Genomic DNA, 24,469 nt, shown 5'->3' on the forward strand with positions numbered 1-24,469 from the left:
CCCCCTGAATCTAAAATGAAAGCTGAAATTATTTTAAAAAGTGAAATACAATGGGCAACTTCAATAACACACAAAGATTGAAAACCAGGAAAAGGTAAGCAAGAAGAACCTCCTCCCTCCATCCCCTGTATCCACAACATAGTACATCCCACTTTCCTCCCATACTTTTACTAAAAGGTTATCCTGGGAGCACAGGGGATGCTCACAGCATTCCTGACGGAACATCCAGAGACTGCATCTTTTGTTCTTAAGTGCTTTTCTTAGCTTGACCTGATTTTGCTCCAGGGGTGAGGATTATAAGATCTGGTAGCACATTTGGGGTATTTTTGGATTCAAAGTCAAAGAGTAGGTAGTGCTTGATTTTAACCACAAATAAGCCAGGGCTTGGGACTTGCCATTGGATGATTGCCTTATTATAGGATATGAAATTGATCTGTAGAGTTGTTACGGATTTTTTTCCCTTTGTATCTATCACTTCCTCTCTGTGTGTTTTCAGACTTTCTTTTAAAAATAATAGTTAAATATGAAATATAACTGTTAGAGATTTAACAGTCTATTTGGCAATGCACTAAAATCAATATTGTGACCCTAAGCACGGGATTATTAAGGCTACTTTGCATCACCGATGTTAAGGTTTTTTCATTATTATCCACATCAACACGACATAATCATGTCATAAATATTAAACACACCCAATTCCCTCCTTAGTTTGCTTTCATGCTAATGAAATTGAAAGTCAGCATGGATCAGGACATTAGGAGGCAAACTATGATACAGAGAAGCCGAAAGAAATGAAAAGGAGGGAAATACTTTTGACAAAAATCAATTGTGATTGAATTGGTGGGCTGAACTTTGAAAGCACTGCCTTTGTGTGACATTTCATAATTGCCAAGTAATGCTGGAATATGTATTCATGAGCTTTTAAATGTATGCAACATCTCTTGATACTCAGTTTGGCATTTGCTAGACTCTGATAACAGCACTGAAGGTTTAGTCCACAAGAAATAAGATCCCAACGAATTGACAAAGAAAAAGTAATAGCAGCATTTACTTGATAAAATGTGCTCAGTAATGTATTTTGACAGCATTTATTCCATCTGAAAAAAGTTTATAGAGCACTTCCTGTGTGCCCGGCACAGTTCTAGGCACTGGGAATACAGTAGAGAGTGAGAGGAACGTTCCTGGTCTCCTGGAGCTAACATGTTGTGGGGAAAATGTGAAAGGAACAAGTAGACAAGATGACTTTAGGTAGTATATGAACTAAGATGAAAATAAAACAGTGACCTAATAGAGAGGGATGATGGGGAGATCTTTACACGGGCTGGGCTATTTTCTGTAGGGAAGGTCCCCCCAAAAGATAACAGTTTACCCAAGACCTAAACAATGAGAAGGAGCCAGCACTGCAAAGATCTGGGGGAAGCTTGTTGCAGGCAGAGGGAAGAGTGTATGTAAAACCGCTGAAGTGGAAGCAATTCTGGGACATTTAAAACTTGTTTTTTTTCCCTTCAACTTTTATTTTAAGTGGAGGGGTACGTGTCCAGGGTGTGCAGGGTTTTTTTACATATATAAACGTGTGCCGTGGTGATTTGCTGCACAGATTATCCTATCACCTGGGTATTAAGCCCAGCATCCATAGCTATTCTTCCTGATTACCTCCCTCCTCCCAACCCCCAACAGGCCCCAGTGTGTGTCACTCCCCTCTCTGTGTCCATGTGTTCTCATCATTCAGCTCCCACTTATAAGTAAGAATATGCGGTGTTTGCTTTTCTGTTCCTGCACTGGTTTGCTGAGGATAATGGCTTCCAGCTCCATCCATGTCCCTGCAAAGGACATGATCTCGTCCATTTTCATGGCTGCATAGTATTCCATGGTGTATCTGTACCACATTTTCTTCATCCAGTCTATCATTGACGGGCATTTAGATTAATTCCAAATCTTTACTATTGTGAATATTGCTGCAATGAACATATGTGTGCATGTATCTTTATAACAGAATGATTTATATTCCTTTGGTGTATACCCAGTAATAAGATTACTGGGTCAAATGGTATTTCTGCTTCTAGATCTTTGAGGACTCACCATACTGTCTCCCACAATAGTTGAACTAATTTACGCTCTCACCAACAGTGTAAAATCATTCCTTTTTCTCTGCAAGCTTGCCAGCATCTGTTGTTCTTTGACTTAATAGTAGCCATTCTGACTGGCATGAAATGGTATCTCATTGTGGCTTTGATTTGTATTTCTCTAATGATCAGGGATGTTGCACTTTTTCTGTTAATTGGTCACATGTATGTCTTCTTTTGAGAAGTACCTGTTCATTAAAACATGTTTTTAAAGAATAGTACCAGTATCTGAACTTAGCCACTTCTAAGCTAATTAGCAGAACCAAAATGTTCATAAGGAACAGCTTTTTTGATAGGCTTATGCAACTTCTTCGTCAGTTATTATCAAAGAATTGTTTGACTGATGACCTTCTTTGACTTTGATATATGCACTAAATTTTTTTAAAATAATTCCTCTGCAGAATGAGGAGCTTCCTCCATTCCTTGTTGCTATTCAATAAAGGAAAGTAAATACCACATGCTGCCCTTGCACAACTTCCAATTCATGCGCTGTAAGCAATTCAATAATTTGTTAAAATGTCAAGAATGTCTGAATATTTCAAAGGGCTTCCTTTGGAAAATAGGTGAGGCATCAAAAATAGAGAAGTTCTACACCAATAGCAATGAAGTTCATCCCTTTTGTTCACATCCTCATGTTTGTCTTGGAGAACTGAAAAGCTAACATGTATGTGTGATCAGTAATTGCGTCCCAAATATTCAATGATTATTTTTAAAACACTATTAACCAGACAAGTTTAACTGTTGTGTACCTTAAGGAAAACTCATGCTTTTTCCTGGTCCTCAGTGTCATTGTTTATAAAATGCAAAGAATGGTCTGATTATAAGGCCTATAAAGTCACACACACACACATACACACAGACACACTGCCAACCTCTGTACCCCTAACAAGTCCCAGTGCCCAGTATTTAGTAGGTACTCAATAAATACTCATTCATTAAGAAAAGAACCAAAAATGCAAATCCACGTTCTCATTTCCAACTGATTAGGGGCAAAAAAAAAAAAAAAGAAGAAGAAGAAAAAATAAGGACAGTGGAATTAGTTTTTCCTGAGGCTAACTTCATCTAATTTAAGTGTTGTCTCTTATTTTGAAAACTACTTCTAATCTAAATTGTTTGATGTTAAAATGTCCTTATCTTTTGTGAAATGTTTTTAAATAGTTTCTTTTTATTTAATTTTCTTTTATGGCAAAATTGAAAAGTCAGCACATTATGCTGGTCTCCAATTCTTCTACTTTTTTTTTTAACTTTTAATCATCTTTGAAACCAGCAGTGTGCTATACCAAAAGCAAGATGGTACCTAAAGCTCCCTCCATCTCCAAAATGTGACGAGATAGACTTTTCTGGCTGGGTGGTTTGAACTGGATAACTTCCTCCATAGTGTGATTCAGCACCGTGGACAGATCTATGGGGGTGGGAACCCATGTCCCTTTGTGGCCAAAGATTTGGATCTAAATAAATAAACAACAGGCAGTCATGGTAGTTCACACCTGTAATCCCAACAGTTTGGGAGGCCAATGCAAGAGGATTGCTTGAGCCCAGGATCTCGAGATCAGCCTAGGCAACATGGCAACACTCTGTCTCTACAAAAAATAATAATAATAAATAAATAATAAAAAATAAATTAGCTGACATGATGGCATGTGCCTGTGGCCCCAGCTACTGAGGTGGGAGGATCACGTGAACCCGGGAGGGTAACACTGCAGTGAGCTGTGATCTCACCACTGCACTCCAGCCTAGGCGGCAGAGCAAGACCCTGTCACTAGATAGATAAATAAGTACAAAACAGCTGTGCTTTGAGATTGTCAGTCTTGGTGTGAGCACACAACTCCAGACCTAATACCTAAAGTAATGAGTTTAAGTCTCCATTTAATGAAATATTCAGACTATGATTACACTTAGTTCCATTAACTGCATTCTCAGACTAATGTAATGGGATTTCCTTTTCACCTTGTAATTAACTTTATTGAGAATGCTTATTGGGATTTTTCTTTTTGGCAGTTTCCTAAAACCTTATTATAAATTATTTTAATATATGTATTACAGTATTAGTAATGTTACTTAATTTTATATTGGCTGTTATTATTAAAAGAAGAAAAAAATTCAACACTAATCTATTGAAGGAACAGCAGGCTGACTGAAAAAAATCTGTATTCAGCTCCTAACAGCTGATCCTGAAATTTTGGTGCTCCCATGGCCGACCTGACATTCTTATTTTCCAACCAAAAGCAGTATGATCCTTGCAGAACAAACTCCTCTTCTCCCTGTATACAATTTGTACAAAATTCATCAGATCTGCAAGAAAGATCTACAGTCTAAGAAAAATGGTCAAAGGTGGGCAAAGTCAGTCCATGAAAGTTTTCTGCTTTTCTTCACTCTGATTCTTAGCAAGTTGATGGGAAGTATTTTTCTTTCAGAGCAAAATATCTATTTCTCAGGACAGGCGGTCCTAGTATCTTTTCCCTCCCGTCTAGCCCCAGTGTTACCAGGCACTATTTATGTTGCTAGGCAGATGTTTTGTGGAGGCCCCCTTCTAGCTCCCTGGCACCCTGAACTTACTCCCACCATGATAGTTTGCAATTACGTGATTACTTTTCCATTTCTCCCACTGTACTATAAGCTCCAAGAGGATATGTCCTATTTATGTCTAATTCATCCTTGTACCTCCAATTCCTGGCACATTGACTGACACATAGCAGGATTTTAATGAATATCAGCTGAATGTTGATTGAATAGAAATATTAATTACAGGAAATCTAAAAATTAACTAAAATCTGAGTCCTCCAGGACAGAAATGGTGACTTTATCTCGGTTGGTCCATTTTCAAAGGTGAGTGTAGTCTAATACTGCGATTCCCAGCAGGAATCAATAAATAAGGAAAACAAACAGAAACGGAGGCATAATCTGGTATATATCGCCCAGTATAGGTTCTTTAGAAAGGCATGAGAAAGATCATAAATAGAGTACAAGGTTTAAGGCCAGGTAGACATGAGTTCATGTCCGTGGTTTGAATTACTCAGCAAATATCTCTGTGACCTTGGGCAGGCTACTTAAACTCTCTGAGTCACAGTTTCTTCATCTACAATATGTGAGTGCAATACACATTTCAATTATTTTATGAAGATGTTATGAGAAGCAAACTGCGGGCCAGGTGGTGGCTCATGCCTGTAATCCCAGCACTCTGGGAGGCCGAGGCAGGTGGATCATCTGAGGTGAAGATTTTGAGACCAGCCTGGCCATCATAGCGAGACCCCATCTCCACTAAAAATAATACCAAAAAAATGCATGCATGTGATAAGTGCAGAAAAAAGTAATTGTTTTATTTATTACTCCTTTAAATCCACATTAAGTATCAATGCTATAGTAGGTATGTCCTATCACTTAATCCAGATGTTCAAATAGAAGTGCTCTACCAAAAGAAATATGTCCAAGGATAAGCTTTCCCTGATATGGAAGGAACAGAACTTGGCATCTTTTAAACTAAACCAGACACTGTGTTGAACACTTAGACTTTCTTTACAAATAGTCCTACAGCTGGTTGGAAGCACTTGGGAAAGGCAATGCAAATCTAATTAGGGTATGCCACGTGGCCAGCATTAGTAGCAATTTTTGAAAAGAGCCCAGGAGACAATGTACAGAAAGTGATTTTTTTCCCCTTTTGTCTTTCTCTGTTGCTTGTACACACACACACACACACACACACACACACAAACACACACATACAATCTCATTTTCTGGGTGCAAATATAAGACATGCTGGGGGCCATACAGATTCTTACTGGCCTGGTCTGCCAGTGTAAACAAAATAATCAATAATTCCTAACAGAACAAAAGCTCATGGGTTTTAAATGGAAAGAGAAGAAAAACATAAGACAGGAACAAATGGTGAAGAATAGGACAGCTGCTCCATCCAAGCTATTTCCTTGGGAAGGAATTGAAGGTTTCTTCATTTCTCATCTGCATTGGAACATTAGTAATAACAAACACACCCATGCACACACACACACACACACGGTGTTATCAACTGGCACGCAGAGTGAAAACATTTTCACTGTGAAGACAACTGCACAATGAATTCACGCCGATTTGTATCATTGTCCCCTAATGAACAGCCAACTTTAGCACCAATAGTCACTCATTCCACAGACAACATTAGTAACAACCAATATTTATGTGACCAGGCACTGTGCTAAGTTCTTTACATGTGCTCATTAATCCTCACAACAACCTTGTAAGGTAGATATTGTTTTACTCCTTTTATAGAATGGGAAACTGAGGCTCAGAGAATTTGATTAATTTTTCCAAGATTGCACAGTGAACAAGTACACAGCAAATACCCAGTCTCGGTTGTCTACCCTTCAAGTCCATGTCCCCCACTTCTTCGCTGCACTCCGTCAAAGCCATGTTCAATGTCAGAGATCCATCTGTACCACTGAATACCATACCTCAAGAGAAAAACCAATTTCTTGATCTAAAACAATCAAACGCATTTCAGGCTACTGTGCTGAACCTACAGACATATTTTAGCTAGTCCAGTATAGAGCATCCCCTAACTCTTAGTAAGTACTTAATTTACTAACCCATATGCCAAAACCATTAGAATCATAGATCTTCAGATAGAACAACTAGTCTGCTCAACTGTGGAAAAGAACTAAGTTTCAGGAATAAGAACGTTGGTGGCTATGACTTCATAGAAAAGAGTCAAGACTTCACATGAGTTGGAATTCGTCAAGTTCTCTCAAAACTCAAAATGCTAAGAGTCCTAGAGTTTCACTGGGCTTTTTATCAAGCTTTTGCTAAAGAGTCATTCATGTATTCATTCATTCAATAACTATCTATTGAATATGGTGTATTGTGTAGGCATTGGCAATATAGGGATGAATAAAGCAAATGCATCCCTGCCCCCCCGCCCCCGCAAGGAAGATTCAAACAGGCATCTACCTCCCCTTTCCCTCCTCATGCACACCTTTCCTGGAGAACCTGCTCTACTACCATGCTAAGGAATAATCCTAAAATGCACACCATCCCACTCCACTGACGGAAGCGGGATCAGACCACTGATCCAGGGAAAGCCACACCATTGACTGGCTGGAAACCATTCATATTCTCTCTCTCTCTCTTTCTCTCTCTCTGGATAATTTGGACTAAGAAAAGACACTTTTCCCACTCTACCTCCTGAAGTTCCCAAGACGGTCCTGATCCCTACCCCTCCTGAGACTCAAATATTCACTGTGAGACAAAGCATGTGCAGGCTGTGGAGTCAGACAGACCTGGGTTTGAATCCTGGATCCTTTATTTATTAACTATGATGCCACTGACAACTCCGCTAATTATTTTATTTTTTTTTTTTTTGAGAGGGAGTCTCACTCTGTTGCCCAGGCTGGAGTGCAGTGGCACGATTTGGCTCACTGCAAGCTCCACCTCCCAGGTTCATGCCATTCCCCTGCCTCAGCCTCCCGAGTAGCTGGGACTACAGGTGCCTGCCACCATGCCTGGCTAATTTTTTTATATTTTTAGTACAGACAGGGTTTCACTACATTAGCCAGGATGGTCTCGATCTCTTGACCTCGTGTTCCGCCTGCCTCAGCCTCCCAAAGTGCTGGGATTACAGGTGTGAGCCACCGTGCCTGGCCAATCCTTGTAATTTCAATATTAGTAACAAGGCTAGCTGAATACCCCAGGTTGTCACTTGAAGATTGTCTCTTTTAGATATGTTCTTGAATTGCTTTATTTACTTGATCCTCTGTAGGCACCTGCCACCATGCCCGGCTAATTTTCCTCTAATTTTTAATATTTTATTATATATATTTTCAAAAAGGCACAAACATGGAATAGAATAACAAACTCCCGTGTATTTGGTCAACCAGCTACAATAACTCTCAATATATTTCCAACTCTGTTTCATTACCATCTCTCAAAATTTCTGTTTTTTTTTTTCTGCTTTTTTTTTCTGTTTGTTTTTTTTTTTTTTTTTGAGACAGAGTCTTGCTCTGTCACACAGGCTGGAGTGCAGTGGCATGACCTCAGCTCACTGCAGCCTCTGCCTCCCAGGTTCAAGTGATTCTCATGCCTTGGCCTCTTGAGTAGCTGGGATTATAGGCATGCACCACCACACCAAGCTAATTTTTGTGTTTTTGTAGGGACAGGGTTTCACCACGTTGGCCAGACTAGTCTCAAACTCATGGCCTCAAGTGATCTGCCGCCTTGGCCTCCCAAAGTGCTGGGATTACACGTGTGAGTCAGTGCACCTGGCCCCATCTCCCACAATTGTATATGGAGTATGTATGAAGCAAACCGCAGTCATCATGGTAGATTAGTTCTTTAATTTCCACCAATCTCAATTGTCTCATTCATCAAATGGGAATATCTTCCATAGGCTTTTTTATTCATTGGACAGAAATGTATAGAGCTACTCGGGAGGCTGAGGCAGGAGGATCACTTGAGGTCAGGAGTTCAAGAACAGCCTGGGCAACATAATGAGACCCATTTCTACAAAACTAAAAAATAAAATGTATGGAGCTGCTGCCATGAGTCAGCCCAGTTCCTGGTGGGGCAGGGGCAGTACAGTTGTGACAATACAAAGCATTTTCTCCCCGGCAGCTTACATTGTAGTAGAAGAGGCATAAATAAAATAATGAGTGAGACAACTTCAGAGAGAACAAAATGCTATATAGAAAATGGGGGCCAGGTACAGTGGCTCATGCCTGTAATCCCAACACTTTGAGAGGCTAAGGAAGGTGGATCACGTGAGGTCAGGAGTTCAAGACCAGCCTAGCCAACATGGTGACACCCTATCTCTATTAAAAATACAAAAATCAACCGGGTGTGGTGGTATGCGCCTGTAATCCCAGCTACTTAGGAGGCTGAGGCAGGATAATCGCTTGAATCTGGGAGGAGGAGGTTGCAGTGAACCAGGATCATGCCACTGCACTCCAGCCTGGGTAACAGAGCAAGACTCCATCTCAAAAAGAAAAGAATGGGGAAATGGGAAACAATGGGTGACTTGAGGGACAGAGGTAGACAGTGAAGTCCTCTCTAATGAGGTAGCCACTGGGGTATGAGGTGAAAGAGGAAAGATCAGACACACAGAGGCCTGGAGCAGTGTGCTGTAGGCATGAAGCACAACAGATGCAAAGGCCCTGGGGCAGAATAGAACTTGGCTCTTTGAGGGATGATTGAGAATTAAATGAGCTAATACATTAAAAGCATGTAGTACCTTGCTCAATAAATGTTAGTAGTTAGTAAGGCTGTAAATTGAATGTATATTTTGGAAACAGCTCTCTTTCCTAAAATGCCAATGGATATTTCCATTTACTTAGCATATCTTTCAACAGTTTCTACTCCCAGAGGAAGACTCACCCACACTGCAAACACCTGTACCACAAGAAAAGGCAATAGAGTGTAATGGTTATAATCACAGACCTTGGGACTCTGACTGGCTCAGTTTAAATCCCAGTGTCACCACTAAGTAGCCATATAAACTTTAGACAAGCCACCTAACCGCTCTGAGCCTCAGTTTCCCCATCCTTATGATGGCAGAAACAATAGTATCAACCTAATAAGGTTTTGAGGAATCCATGTTTTGGAGTTTTATAATGTTATCTGTATAAGCCACTGCTGATACTACACTATCTTACACATTTTTTACTGTTATATATGCCTTGATCTATACTTATCATTTTGCCTGCCCTGGCTAGGAAATTCCCCCAAATTTTTAAATTTTTTTTTAATAGAGACAGAGTCTCACTCTGTCACCCAGGCTACGGTGCAGTGGTGTGATCATAGCTCACTGCAGCCTTGACCTCCTGGGTTCAGTCTCCCACCTCAGCCTCCCAACTACGTGGCACTACAGGTGTCAACTACCATGCCCAGTTACTTTTTAAATTATTTTTACTGTTTTTAGACACAGGGTTTCACCTTATTGCCCAGGCTGGTCTCGAACTCTCGATCTCAAACGATCCTCCTGCCTTTGTCTCCTAAAGCACTGAGACTACAGGTCTGAGCCATGCTCAATCTGCCAAATGTGTTAAAATACTTGGGAATATTTTCGAAAGTTAAGTATAGGACATCCCAAGTGCCTCAGTAAATATGGACTCATAAATGGTCCTAGATATGAGCTATACAGCGTCTTCAGAAACTAAGCCATAGGTCTGCTTTGGGGTTCCTTGTAAATCTATTTGGTAATTGTCCTAGGAGAGTCAAGGTGTGATTGGCTGGAATAGGAGCCTACTCTTTCTGACAGATTTTGTATTCTAAAACATCAAGTCATCATTTCTTCTCACTTGCTCAGGTTATGCTGTAAAATAAATCATGTAACATCAGGATTTATTGTATAGCATAACCCGGTTTCAAAGAGGGGTTGTAAGGGTGTGTGGAATATGAAAGTTTTTGTCCTGTGAACATGTACAAGAGCACAGTCAGACCAACAACTGGTTCCATTCCAACACTGACCCAAAGAGAGTAATTTCATGTAGATGTTTTATAGACACTAGGAAAACACATTTCACACTGTGGCAGTAAAGGCTTTGTAATTGCTCTGGCTTGTTTAGTGTTGTTTTCTGTCTTTACCACATCACTATGCGATACCGCACAACCAAAATTCTACGATCAAAGCGTGCTCTACTAAAGACAACGTGGTATCCTGGATGGGACTCTAGGAAACAGAAAAGGAATATTAGTGAAGAAACTAGCACAATCCAAACATTGTCTACAGTTTAGCTAAAAGGAATGTACTCATGTTGATTTCTTAGTTTTGACAAAGGTACCTTGGTGATGTCAAATGTTGATGCTGGGGAAAGTGGGTGAGGAGTATAGAGAACTCTGTGTACTATATTTTGTTGTTGTTGTTGTTTTATGTTTGCTGGTACATAGTAGGTGTATATATTTGTAGGGTACATGAGATGCTTGGATACAGGCATACAATGTGAAATAAGCACATCATGGAGAATGGGGTGTCCATCCCCTCAAGCACCTATTCTTTCAGTTACAAACAATCCAATAAGACTCTTTAAGTTACTTTAAAACTTACAGTTCAGTTACTATTGACTATAGTCACCCTGTTGTGCTATCAAACAGTAGGTCTTATTCATTTTTCTGGGTACTATCTTTGCAACCTTTCTGCTCTAAATATTTTTAAAGGTACTCTAAAACAAAAACCATATTTCTTTCTTTATTATTATTATACTTTAAGTTCTAGGGTACATGTGCACAACGTGCAGGTTTGTTACATATGTATACATGTGCCATGTTGGTGTGCTGCACCCATTAACTCGTTATTTACATTAGGTTTATCTGCTAATGCTATCCCTCCTCCCTCCCCCTACCCCACGACTTGGAACAAAAACTGTATTTCAAAAAATGTGCTATGAACACAAATGAGTTGAGAAACATTGATTCAGGCTGTAGCCACGGCCCCTCACTCACATCTTCCATCCCTAAGAAGACCAAATGGAACCTACATGCAGCCTGCACCCCCAAAGGGGAAGAGGGGTGTCACTGGCAACCAGGAAAGTTGGGGTGGGGGAGGCAGGGTATGTTCACAGCACTTAAGGACAAAATGTGCCTTCAAAAACAAATGATAATTATATAGAAGCCGAGGAGCATTTGCAGAAAATCACCATCTCACAGGAAACTACATCCTGCTAATCAAAGAGGTTGAGGCCCTTTTGATTATCAGACTAAATATTTTTAGGCAATATCACTGAATGCCTGGAAAGAACATGAACAGCATCCGCTGAAGAAAAATCCATCTTTAGATAAAAAGGCAAGTCCAACATATCACAGGAAAAATCAACCCCAGAAAATTAATGTAGAAAGGTTGACAAAAATGTTCTCTTTCCTCCCTGTTCGCCTTCACCCAAGTCCCTCTCCACGGCGCTCCTTCCAAATATCCAGATCTCTACACTGGCTCATTTGACTAAAACTTAAGGGAAAGAATAGAAAGAGACCTAAGGTTAATATTAAGATAAGAAGAGAGAAATTGATGGAGATTAGTATTCTCTTAGAGCAATGTCGAGTGGGTGATTGAATAGACATGAAAATGACATTTAACTTGAGACTAGTGAATCCCAGTCAAATCTAGCAACTTGGATGTTCAGTGAAGAACAAACTGAAAATAGCATGACGTGCCCTTCTTGGTGTTTCACAGATAGATGCATCATTCTTTCCAATTTGTGTAATGGAAAATCATTGTAGATCCCATAATGTCCAGGAAAGGGTTTTATATTAAATGGATGCATTCTGGTCTGGCACAAAGGGCTGGTCTAATTTTCCATTTTTCAGACTGGATACCTTCCCTTCTACTTTGCTATCAATCAAAATGTTCTCTGATGACTGCCTGGTTTCTTAAACCCTTAACTGATTAATATCAGTCATCTCATCCTGTTCTCTCAATGAACCCCTCAAATCGTCTGTTCATCTGAACATACAAATGTTTTTCTGTATCTATAATATGTAAGTAGCTCCTGTAAATCAACAAAAAGATAAACAAGGAAATCTATTATTACTGTCAGCTACTGAATTAATGTGTTATATATATTAAGCTTATTAATATAAACCAGTGAAAAGGTCATATGCTTCTTATTTTTGTTATTCAGATATTCCCAACAATGCTAGGAAAGAAGAACTGGATCAACCTGGAAGGATTATAAGAAATTAACACCTGCGGCAATTCTTGTAAGAATGCAGTGTTTGTAGCATGACCCCTGGAATTCTCCCCTGTAGCTTCCCAGGAATTCTCTAGTCTAGTGCTACCCAGTAGACTAGCACGAGACACTTTCTCCCTTGATGTAAAAGATCACTGATTACTTAGGCACAAATATAGACCAAATGCAAGAATCATAAATAAACCAAAGTAGCCTGGCACAAGAGACTTCTGTCCCTGGACACCCATCTCTGAGCAGTAATCCATTTTCAGTACAACTTTCAATGAAAACGCCTCCCGCCCACCTGATGGAATGATGAAACTTAGGTGACTTCAGTGAGTCTGTTATTTCATTTGAGTGCTGATTCAAAATCATCCTAGAGATTGGAACTTCAAGGGAAAAATCTGTTAGCAATCACCTTTTATAGCCAAGGACTCGACACCCTTTCAATTTCTCTGCTCTGCGATCATGTTCATTTATATATGATGTTTAGGACCCACGCACACAACTAGGTTCAACTTATTTCTCAGTGAAAGAAAATGTGCTTACTTCCATTAAAGCTAGAAATCAGACACAGCAGTTGCCATGCCAGAATTGATGCCATTTACCATATCTTTGGGGGCTATGGGATTTGGTCATAAAAATTCCATTTGCTGGTGTATTTTTCTCTAAAATGTTGTTATTTCTCATACCATTTTGTGATCCAGTTCACTAATCATGTTAAATTATTTAATATATTTAAACCTAAAACATTCTGCTTGGTGGCCTATTTTTCAACCGTGCAAACATTGACTTTACTAACACACTGCAACAATTTCCAAACCATGAAAAATCATCACTAGGCAGAATCAGAGAATTCACATTGCCTAGGTCAAATTCCACAGGCTTCTTCCGCTACCCACTGAGCATAAGAATTTGCAACCAAACAGTCCAAAATTGTGATTCAGCAAATAAAACACCCAGGCAACTCCTAGTGGAGCCTCAGCAAAGGCGACCCAGTCTGTAAAAATGTGCAACACTAGAATTGTTTCTGTTTTCAGGAACCTCCAGCCACAACTAAATGCATCCTGTAAATTGTCTGGCTTTTGTTATTTTAAACCAAACCCTCCACATCACTTTAATGTGGGGGTTACTTGAAAACATAATTACTGGGGTAACCACAGTAGTACATTATTGTCAAAAACTAAACAATCTTAGTTTTTCTCCAGTCTCATAGGTCAGAGCATCAGCTCCATGATGTATATTGTATATACAGACCTTTGAAAGGAAAGAAAATCTTTGGGAGCACACCAAGATCCCCAATCATGCTCTGTGAAAAATACCTATTGAAACACAATAGCAAACACAGCTTTTCTTCCCCTGGCAGAACAATGGAAATGAATTGGTGCTGTTGAATCATAACAGAGGAACCTCAAATTAATAGGACTAAAATTCAATACCCACTCCCTGCACCCCCTACACACAGAATATTTTGTGGATTATTTTTATGAAATTCTAGCTTTACAAATAATAGACATAATTCTTCTGAACTAGTATTTTATCATTGAAAACAGCATGAAACCTAAAAGTCACAACTGGTCCATCTCAGGAGGCAGACGTATAAGCAAGTAAACCATTGGCTAACAGATTGACTAGGTAAAATGAACCAACCCAATAATCCATTGGTTAACTAAGTACTCAACCATGATGAAACAACCAAGAGGTCCACTAATCTAGTTAAGAGATCCATCAAGATGAATCAATCGAGCCGTCTACTAGCTAAAGAAACCATCATATGAAACCAACCAAGTGGGTCGCCATTTAACAAAGAAAGCAACCAAGTGACATCTGATGATGCCAAATTCAGCTTCATCCAAAAGAGATGAAAGAAAGCTTCTAACCTGCCCACAAAGAGCTCTTCACTAACCCAAGCACGCTCCATGAAATCTGGCAATGGGACCGCTGCTCAGGTCACCACATGGGACCGGAAATGGTTCGTGCAGCTGTACTTACGAAGATTATTTATGGGGGTTCTCGTGTCCATGTTCTCATAATGCTGGACGTGGACAACGATGTTTAGGTCTCTCTCCATGTGATCAGTGTTGCAGTGGCCCTGTGGCCTCATGACATCCGCAAGGGCTCTGAAAGAAGAAAGAATTTAAATCTGTTCATTCAAAACACAATGATTGGCAGCTGCTATCCGCCGAGTACTGCAGTCGTCAACAGATGGCAAGGCAGGTTACTCCATGTAGCCACCGTTCTAGTTAGAGGTGGAGTCAAGAAAAACCTAAGTAAATAAAATCACTGTAATTAGAGGTTACATAGGGACTTTACACAGATTAGTGCACATGCTTTTCACAGCAGCCGTGTAATAACAGGACTATCTACCCCATGGAGTTTTTAAGAGGATTAAATGATGAATACATGTAATGTGTCTGCACTCCATAAATTTAGTTCTCTCTTTATATCTGACACTAGATACAAACCCTTCATGTACAGCAATGGCCCAGTATTAGTAATAGTAGATAACATTTATTATTTGCCATAAGCCAGGCACCGTGCTAATCGCATTACATGTCTTAACTAAACAAAGCAGCACAAAACACATTATGAGGATTATTACTCCTTGCAGATGAGTAAACAAAGGCTCAGAAAGGTGAATCGACCTGCTCAAGGTCACAGAGCCAATAACTTGTGGCACAGGAATTTGAGCCTGAGTATTTTTGGAGTGTGTATGGGGATGGAGACACAATTCAGCCTATGACAGTGATCTTCATGATTAGATGCACACTTAGCAAAAAAAACACCTCAGTGTTCATACATAGAACAGACCAGAGAGCTGCCAAACAGCGCACCTAAGATCGGACCTACCAACACATTTTTTCTCTTTACTCTCCATCATATGTTTATTTAGATTATATGAATATCCTTGAAATATATAGAATATTTTTGTAGGTATTCTTGTATATGTGGGTGTCTTTTACATAAACAGTGTTTTTACCATAAACCTCATTCCGTTTCTTCCTTCGTTCACACGTGAGCATTAGCCATATTGCTGAATGTGAATCACTTTCATCCCTTGCAACCGCTGCACACTATTCTGTCATATGCAATCCCCACATTTCACTTACCTGCCGGAATGAGTCTTCATATGCAGCAATTAGTACAGTGGAGGAACTGGCCCATTAGAAACCCATCAGAATGGATGGCAGCTCCAAACAGCTGCCATCATTGCAAACCAGCAGACTATCAGCCCTATTTGTCATTTCCATAATTACGACCATCTAGATGGTCACCAACTCCCCACCCCCGATAAACAACACTGCAATAAACATCTTTTTTTTTTTTCTTCAGATAGCGTCTTGCTCTGTCACCCAGGCTGGAGTGCAATGACTCACAACAGCCTCAAACTCCTGGACACAAGTGATCCTCCCACCTCAGCCTCCTAAATAGGACCACAGGCACATGCCACCACACCCAGCTAATTTGTTTTCTTTTGTAGAAACGTGGTCTCAGGGTCTTACTATGTTGACCAGGCTGGTTCCAAACTCCTGGCCTCAAGTGATCCTCCCACCTCCACCTCCCAAAGTATTGGGATTACAAGCACAGGCCACTGCAGCTGGCCAATCAACATCTTCATACCAGCCTCCTCTGTCCCGCAGAGAAGTTCTCCAGGGTGTAAACCCACAAGTAGTATTGCCGTGTTTGAGGATATACCCCCATGCCCTTAGCTGTCCAGAGTCCTCTGAGCCCACGCACTGGGAGACAGAGTAGGAAGAGGAACTGTTTGGGGGAAACTCACACAGACCACCCAAGAATTCAGCAGGCCCAGCCTGTCTGCTGGAATTTACAGCACTACAGCAGCGATTCTCAAACAACAGTCCACCTATCAACAGTGTCAGTGTCCTGGCAGTGTCGCCTGGGAACTTGTTAAGATGCAAATTTTCAGATCCATCCAGCCCTCCTGAGTCAGAAACTCCAGGGGTGGAGTTAGACCAGCAATCTGTGAGAATCTGCTACACATTCAAATTTGAGACTGTGCTAAGGCCACAGAGGCCCCGAGCATGGGGGAATTGTCGATCACCGGGCAATGGAATGATGGGGTAAGAACTAGAGCTGGTGAGAAGACATCTCAGCTGTGAGAAAGGGGTTACACAGGGACTTTAGGCAGACTAGTGCACACGCTTCTCACAACAGCCGCACTGTGAGAAGCCAAAACAGCAAGAGCCCCACATGAACTAGAGGAAAAGATTGAGTCCACTGAGAAACAAGAGAATAACAACAGCTCTCATTCCTTCATTGTTTTAACAAATATTTATCATCTACTATGTGTCACGCACTATATAAGGCCCTGAAGATACAGCACTCCCAAGATGAACAAGGTTGCTGCCTTCCTTGAGCTTATATTCTCTGGGAGAAGATTTTTAAAAATAATAACAATAAACATGTTAAGTAGATAAATGACCAGGCGCGGTGGCTCATGCCTATAATCCCAGCACTTTGGGAGGCCAAGGAGGGTGGATCATGAGGTCAGGAGTTCGAGACAAGCATGAGCAACATGGTGAAACCCTATCTGTACTAAAAATACAAAAATTAGCCAGGCGTGGTGGTGGGTGCCTGTAGTCCCAGCTACTCAGGAGTCTGAGGCAGGAGAATCACTTGAACCCCAGAGGTTGCAGTGAGCTGAGATCATGCCATTGCACTCCAGCCTGGGCGATAGAGCAAGACTCCGTCTCAAAAACAAACAAACAAACAAACAAGGGCTGCAAATCAAATAAAGAAGAGTTATGTGATCAAGAGAACCTAGGACACAGCAGCAGTTTCCACAATAGCCAATAAGTGGAAGCAACCCGAATGGCCATCAGCTGACGAATGGACGCACGAGATGTGTTACAGGAAATGGAATACTCTCCAGCCATACAAAGAAATGAAGCACTAGTATCTGCTACAATGTGAATGAATCTTGAAAACATTATTCCCCGTGAAAGAGGCCAGACACAACAGACCACACGTTGTATGATTCCATTGATATCCAATGTCCAGAATAGGCAAATCCATAAAGATGGAAAGCAGATTCGTGGTTGCCAGGGCACACGGGGAGGGGAGAGGAAAGTGACTGCTAATGGATATGGATTTCTTTTTAGGGTGATGAAAACCTCATTAGAATTAGATACTGGACTGGGAGTAAGTAGTGATGATGGTGGCACAACGTTGTAAGTATTAGGCTGGTGCAAAAAGAATTGCAACTTTTGCCATTAGAAGTAATGATAAAAATGGGCTGGTTGCAGTGGCTCACACCTATAATTCCAGCACTTTGGGTGGCCGAGATGGGTGAATCACCTGAGGTCAGGATTTCAAGACCAGCCTGGCCAACATGGTGAAACCCCGTCTCTACTAAAAATACAATAATTAGCTGGGCGTGGTGGTGGGCGCCTGTAATCCCAGCTACTCAGGAGGATGAGTCAGGAGAATCGCTTCAACCCAGGAGGTGAAGATTGCAGTGAACCAAGATCACACCACTGCACTCCAGGCTGGGCAACAAGAGTGAAACTCAGCCCCCACCCCACCCCCAAAAAAAGAAGTAAAGACAAAAACCACAATTACTTTTACACCAACATATATATTAAAAACCAGTGAATTGCATACTATACTTTTTTTAAGTATTCTTTTTAAATATACCAAAAACCAATGAACTGTATACTTTTTTTAAGTTACAAATAAATAGGAGGGAGAGGTGCGGTGTAAATCAGGAAATGCCTTTGTGAGGGGGTGACACTGGAGATGGGCCTTGAACAGCGAGGAGCTGGTCACGTGAAGATGATGGGAAGAGCATTCCAGGCTGAGAGAACAGCAAGTGCAAAGGCCCTGAGGCAGAAAAGAGCTGACATATTTGGAGAACAAGCAAAAAAGCCAATGAAACTGGAAGAGCGCCGACGAGGAGGGGTGCGTGACACAGTGTCCACCAGCATAACCTGTTTCACAGAGTGAAATATTGCCCACATGAACTCACTAAGCAGTGCGGGGATTGGGAGGAGATGCAATCCTGAACGTCTTTGAAATCAAAGTTTGGGCTCCTTCTGACCTCCGTGCAATAAGCAGGGTCTCAAATTCAAAGGGGCTGCAGGGAAAGAAAGTTTTGAGACAAAAGACAGATGCCTTCCAAACCTAACTTGCCTTTTTCACTTTCAAACAGCTCTTCATGCTGAGCTTCAGGTAATCGCTGAATCCTCTGAAACTGTATAGAAATTTTGTGCATTTTTCTCAAGTAAGAAGCCATCACTTTTGTCGGATCTTCTAAGGAGTCCCGCACTCTCCCGAGCCCCAAAACTCCCAAACTATTCAGGCTTTCGAAAGGATAACAAAGTATGTAATCAGAATGGCTACTGTGAACTTGGTCAGTTCTGCCATCCACAGATACCCTGGGTTTCTCTTGAGTACCAAAATTTGTGAAATATCAGCCCAAAAGCTCAAGGACACTTTTCCCCCAGGGTAGCCCTTCCTAGAGCATGTAGCAGAGATGAGGAGTCTTAGGAGCCTTCATTTCCTGGACAAAGAGTCTTTAAAGTGCGGCTCGCTCACTCCAGAGACTGCATAAACCGATTTGGTATGGGGGAAGGAAATGTCAGAACTTTTCTGTATGGTCTTATGTGCACTGATGCTGGCGCCCACTCCCAGAAGGCCCATGTAAGACGGCAGGAATCAGGAATCTTGGACCAAGGAAGGTGACCACCAGCAGTCCCGTCGCTGGGATGTGCTACCTGTATGGCAATTATATGTGCCCCTGAAGGGTATGCACAGATTAAATTATTTATTAGCTTGGGGCAAAAGTAATTGCAGTTTTTGACATTGAAATTAATGGCAAAAACTGTAATTACTTTTGCACCAACCTGACACTTTTGACTTGGGTAACCATCACAAAGCAGACATGTGGTTTAAAAACGCCCCCTTCTTAACAAAACCACAGCCTGAATATAGCACTGATCGTGCAAGCACAAAAAAACACTAAACTGGACTCCCCTCCCCTTCTCTTCAAAAGCTTCTCACAAGGTTAAAACAATGACGGTCTATTAAGATCAAAACAAAGTCAGATAAAAATAATGAAAATGCTCAGGAGGAATGGTTCAAATCTAGATGTTTTTATTAATGATAAACTTCACCCTTCAGTATACATTATGCATTGAGATAGTAACTAATGATAGTATGAAGTCATCACAATTAGCAACAGTTCAAATAATATTTATTTCACCCTCAAGCTTGGTTTGAAATTTCTGTCCTTACGTATGCTTCATAATGGACAACCTAATCATTGTCCATGGGTTCATGCATATGCTTATAAATGTGCATATATTGGGGTGCATACAAAAAGCATTCTATACACAGGGATGTGCTGAAAAAATGTAATGAATTAGACAGTAGAAATAACCAACTATGTGTTCCAAGCCACACAAATGCCTAAGAATTTGGCGTTTGTTTGTGGCACATAGTTTGAGTGCTTCTCAGATGTTAAGGTGCATCCAGATACCTGGGGATCTTGTTAAAATGCAGATTCTGATTCAGTGAGCAGGAGGTGGGGCCTGAGATTCTGCCCAAGCTCCCAGGTGATAAAAATGCTGCTGGTTCGCAGGCCACACTCCAAGTGACAAGACCCTAAGTACCCTAAGGGTACTGGAATGGTTAGTGTCATGTGTCAACATGACTGGGCCTTGGGGTGCCCAGATATTTGATCAAACATTATTCTGAGTGTTTCTGTGAGGGTGCTCTTGGATTAGATTAACATTTAGATCACTGAGCTGAGTAAAACAGGTTGCATTCTAATGCCAGTAAGACAGATTGCCCTTCTAATGCAAGTGGACCTCATCCAATCACCTGAAGCCCTGAATAGAACAAAACGCTGACCTTTCCCCCAAAAAGAGAGAATTCTCCTGCCTGTCGGCCTTCAGACTTGTACAAGAACAAAGGCTCTGGAGATTTTGGACTTGCCAATTCCTTATAATGAATCTCTTTGTATATTTGTTCTGTTTCTCTAGAGAACTCTGTCTTCTGCAGTTACCTGAAGCAGCAGCTACATTTTTTCTTGATAGCCTTCCACCCAGTTCAGGAGAATTATGTTTCTACATAACTGTTGTTTTAAACAAACAATTATGTTTCAATGTAATTACATTGCTATTTTTGAGGTTGAAAAGACTGAATATTGAACATTTCACAAGAGAGTACTGAAAGCTAGTACTAGAACCAGTACTTTCTTATGAAAGCTAGTACTAGAACCAGTACTTATAAAAGTGCTGGCTCAACTTTCTTGTACATTTCCTTGTGTGTTATCTGTCTCCTGATATTTGGTTGTTAGCTCTGCAAGGGCAGGGATTGCTTTTGTACTATTCACAGTTCTCTCATATCTGTCAGCACAGTGCTGGGCATAAGTGAGATGTTCAGTAAAGACCGAATGAATGAATGAATGAATGAATGAATGAATGAATGAATGAATGAATGAATTTGGAGATACTTTGTTATGCCAGGTAAACCAGGATATCAAATGCAGAACTCTTCCTTGCCAAGTACTGAACTAGGCACTCAGAATCCAACTATGGAGTAGAACAGACAATTGTGGTCCCTGTGTGTCTTACTATGAATGATAATAAAAGGGCCGGCAGCAGTGGTGCATGCCTGTAATCCCAGCACTTTGGGAGGCTGAGGCAGGTAGATCACTTAAGGTCAAGAGTTTGAGACCAGCCTGGCCAACATGGTGAAACCCTGTCTTTAATAAAAATATAAAAATTAGCCTGGCGTCGTGGTTGGTGACTGTAGTCCCAGCTGCTTGGGAGGCTGAGGCAGAAGAATCGCTTGAACCTGGGAGGCAGAGGTTGCAGCGAGCCAAGATCGCACCACTGTACTCCAGCCTGGCTGACATAGTACAACTCTGGCTCTTAAAAAAAAAAAAGAAAGAAAGAAAGAAAGGAAAAGAATAATGGAAGGAGACAGATAATAAACTAGTATACCAGTAAATTAGCAAGTTAATTTTAGACCATAATGTAAAAATGAAGCAAACAACACTGACTGGGTGATGGGCTGCACTGTGTCAGGCTGGGGTGGGAAGCAACTAAGTCTGGTCAGGGACAGCTTCTCAGAGAAGATGACATTGGAGCTGGGACCCTGGTGATAAGGAAAGACCAGCCACACAAGGGCCAGTGCAACAGCTCCAAGGTGGGAATGAGCTTAGCTTATTCAAGGAACACGAAGAAAATGGTGCATCTCTTTTCTTTCCAATTACAATGATAAATATATGACACCAATATTTCCAAACAGAACTCAGAGTCCCAGTATCTTGCTTCAAAGCCTCCAGGTATCCCAATGTCCAATCTATGTGTTGACTTTTAAACACTTGAATAGAGTTCCTGAGCACTTCTTCTTACACAAGAAGCATCATTTATTTCTCAAAAATGCAAGGGCAATGGGCATGAGTGAGCTTTCTACAGTCATGGTGACACAGGTATAGACATTTGTCCAAGCTCATCAAATTATACACTTACAATGTGTGCATTTTGTTGTGTAAATTATACTTCAATGAAGTTGATTTTTAAAATGCAAGGACTCAGTGCCCAAAGAGAAGCCAACATATGTCGCAAAGAAAAATAAACACTTGTCCGTGGCCAACAGTAGATGCATGCACACATGGACTTCTCCAGCCTGGGAAGCTGGTCAAAGCCTTAGGATAACCACAAGTGCATAGAAAGATGGGAGGCAGGAGAGAAATTGGAAGGGAAAAGGCAAGAGAAGGAGGTGCATTTATCATTATTTGTTGCTATTTCTTTGCAAGGGATGCCAGTTCTTCTGAAGCATGTTTTTAAAACACACCGGATCCTGCTCTGCCACTTGCCACTTGGATTTCCAATTCTGTTTGAAGGTGGACAAAATAATGACATGTGTTCCCTACTGGCTTCAAGTGTAGAGAGCTTCAAACATGTGCTTCTGTCCTCAAGGTCATTTCTCACCAATGCCTCCACCAAGACGTCTGGGCCTGCCGGGGCCGATATAGAAAATGTTCCTAGTCTTCATCTTACGGTGGCTTCTTGAACTGGCCCTGAGGCATGCACTGTTGTTTGCAGGGCATCATGTACTTCTTGGTGATCTGAGAAGACTGGAATTCCTGCAGATTTGCACTCAAATGCAGTGCAGCCTAGCGGTCAAGCATCCATGCACTCAGACGGTTCGGGTTTGAAGTCCGACACTCCACTCACCAGGGGCAGGTTCATCCTCTTGGAAAGAAATCTGTGCCTCCGTAAACAGTAGATTGTCATAAAGCCTACCTCATGGGGGAAGGGTGTGAAATTAAATGAGAATTTACACATAAGCTTATGGCAAAATTGCAAAACCAACAAGGATTTTTCAACACCACTTAGGCCAACAGTTTGCAATGTATTTAATGTAGTCACACATAGACCCTCCCTCCTATTCTGCACCTGCCAGCCCCTCCCACTCAGATTCCAATGCAAGTCCAGAGAGGTTAGGAGACTTGGTCAATGTCACACAGCTAAATAAATATAGCAGAGCAAGGGTTAGTCACCAAGATCCAGATGACAACATAATTCTCTTCAGTAGACAAGAGGTAGAAAATTTGAATAGTAAGGATAGTGATAAAACGGTAATAGTTGCTGAGCACCAACCATGTGACAGATCCTGTGCTCATTGTTTTCCAAGCCCTGTCTCGTGAATACTCCACCTGCAGACAGGAGCCTGAGACTCAGAGAGGTGAAGCAACCTTCCCAAGGTCACACAGCTATTAAGTGTCTGAGCTGAGATGGAATCTCAGGCCATCTGACTGCAGTCTGCACTATTCAGACCAACTTGACTGACTCTCTAGGGGCTGCAGTTAACAAAACAGAGTGAATTGGGTGGAGGTGGTGACTGAGATGAACCCAAGAGCTTCCTGAAGGGGGCAGTCATCACTCAGTGGCAACCAATAGCTGCTGTGTGAAAATGCAGATCCAATGTCACCAGACCCACTGAGTTCTCAGGAGAAATCAGGAATCTGGACTCCTGCGTGAAATCTCCCGGTTTTTAAATGTTGGCAACTGAGTCTCACTTGGTTTTAAAACACCAGGCATAATAGAGACTAAAGAGATTTCACAGCCAAATACAATGAGCCGGGTCCTGATGTGCAAAACCAAGCTCTAAACGACATTTTTTTGTGCAAGTGAGAAATTTTTAAATGACTGGATGTCTGAGCATATTATGGGATTTTTCTTCTTTTCCCTGGGTATGATAATGGAATTGTGCTGTGTAGGAGAATGTCCTTGCTCTCAGGAAAGCCCCATGCTGAGATATAAGGGACTAAGTGTCATGTCTGCAACTTATTTTCACATGTTTCAGCCAAGAAAGAAAGAAGAAAGGGAGGGAGGGGAAGAGGGAAGGAAGAAAATGAGGAAGGGAAGAAGATGAGAAGAGGGGAGGGGAAGGAAAGAAAGAGAAGGGAGAAAAGGGAAGGGAGAAGGGAGGAAGGAAAAAAGAAGGAAAGAAGGAGGAAGGGAAGAAGACAGAAGGAAGGAGGGGAGGAAGGGAAGAAGGAAGGAAGAGAGGAAGGAAGGAAGGAAGGAAGGAAGGAAGGAAGGAAGGAAGGAAGGAAGGAAGGAAGGAACGGAGGGGAAAGAGGGGATGCAGGGATGGAGGGAAGGAGGGAAGGGAGAGAGGGAGGGAGGGAAAGGAGGAAGGGAAGAAGGAAAGAAGGAGAGAGGG

At 41.4% G+C, this 24,469-nt stretch overlaps 1 protein-coding gene across 1 annotated transcript in view; it reads right to left on the reverse strand.

Moving 5' to 3' along the window:
* SHISA9 (shisa family member 9) overlaps nucleotides 1-24,469 on the reverse strand; it is a 335,176-nt gene that overhangs the window by 305,779 nt on the left and 4,928 nt on the right. The window contains exon 2 of the mRNA XM_011961495.1: nucleotides 14,756-14,883. Within this exon, the coding sequence (XP_011816885.1) occupies nucleotides 14,756-14,883 (128 nt within the window). The remainder of the gene's footprint in view (nucleotides 1-14,755; nucleotides 14,884-24,469) is intronic.

Source organism: Colobus angolensis, unplaced genomic scaffold (genome assembly GCF_000951035.1).
Source record: "Colobus angolensis palliatus isolate OR3802 unplaced genomic scaffold, Cang.pa_1.0 Scaffold116, whole genome shotgun sequence".
NCBI classification, from domain to species: Eukaryota; Metazoa; Chordata; class Mammalia; order Primates; family Cercopithecidae; genus Colobus; species Colobus angolensis.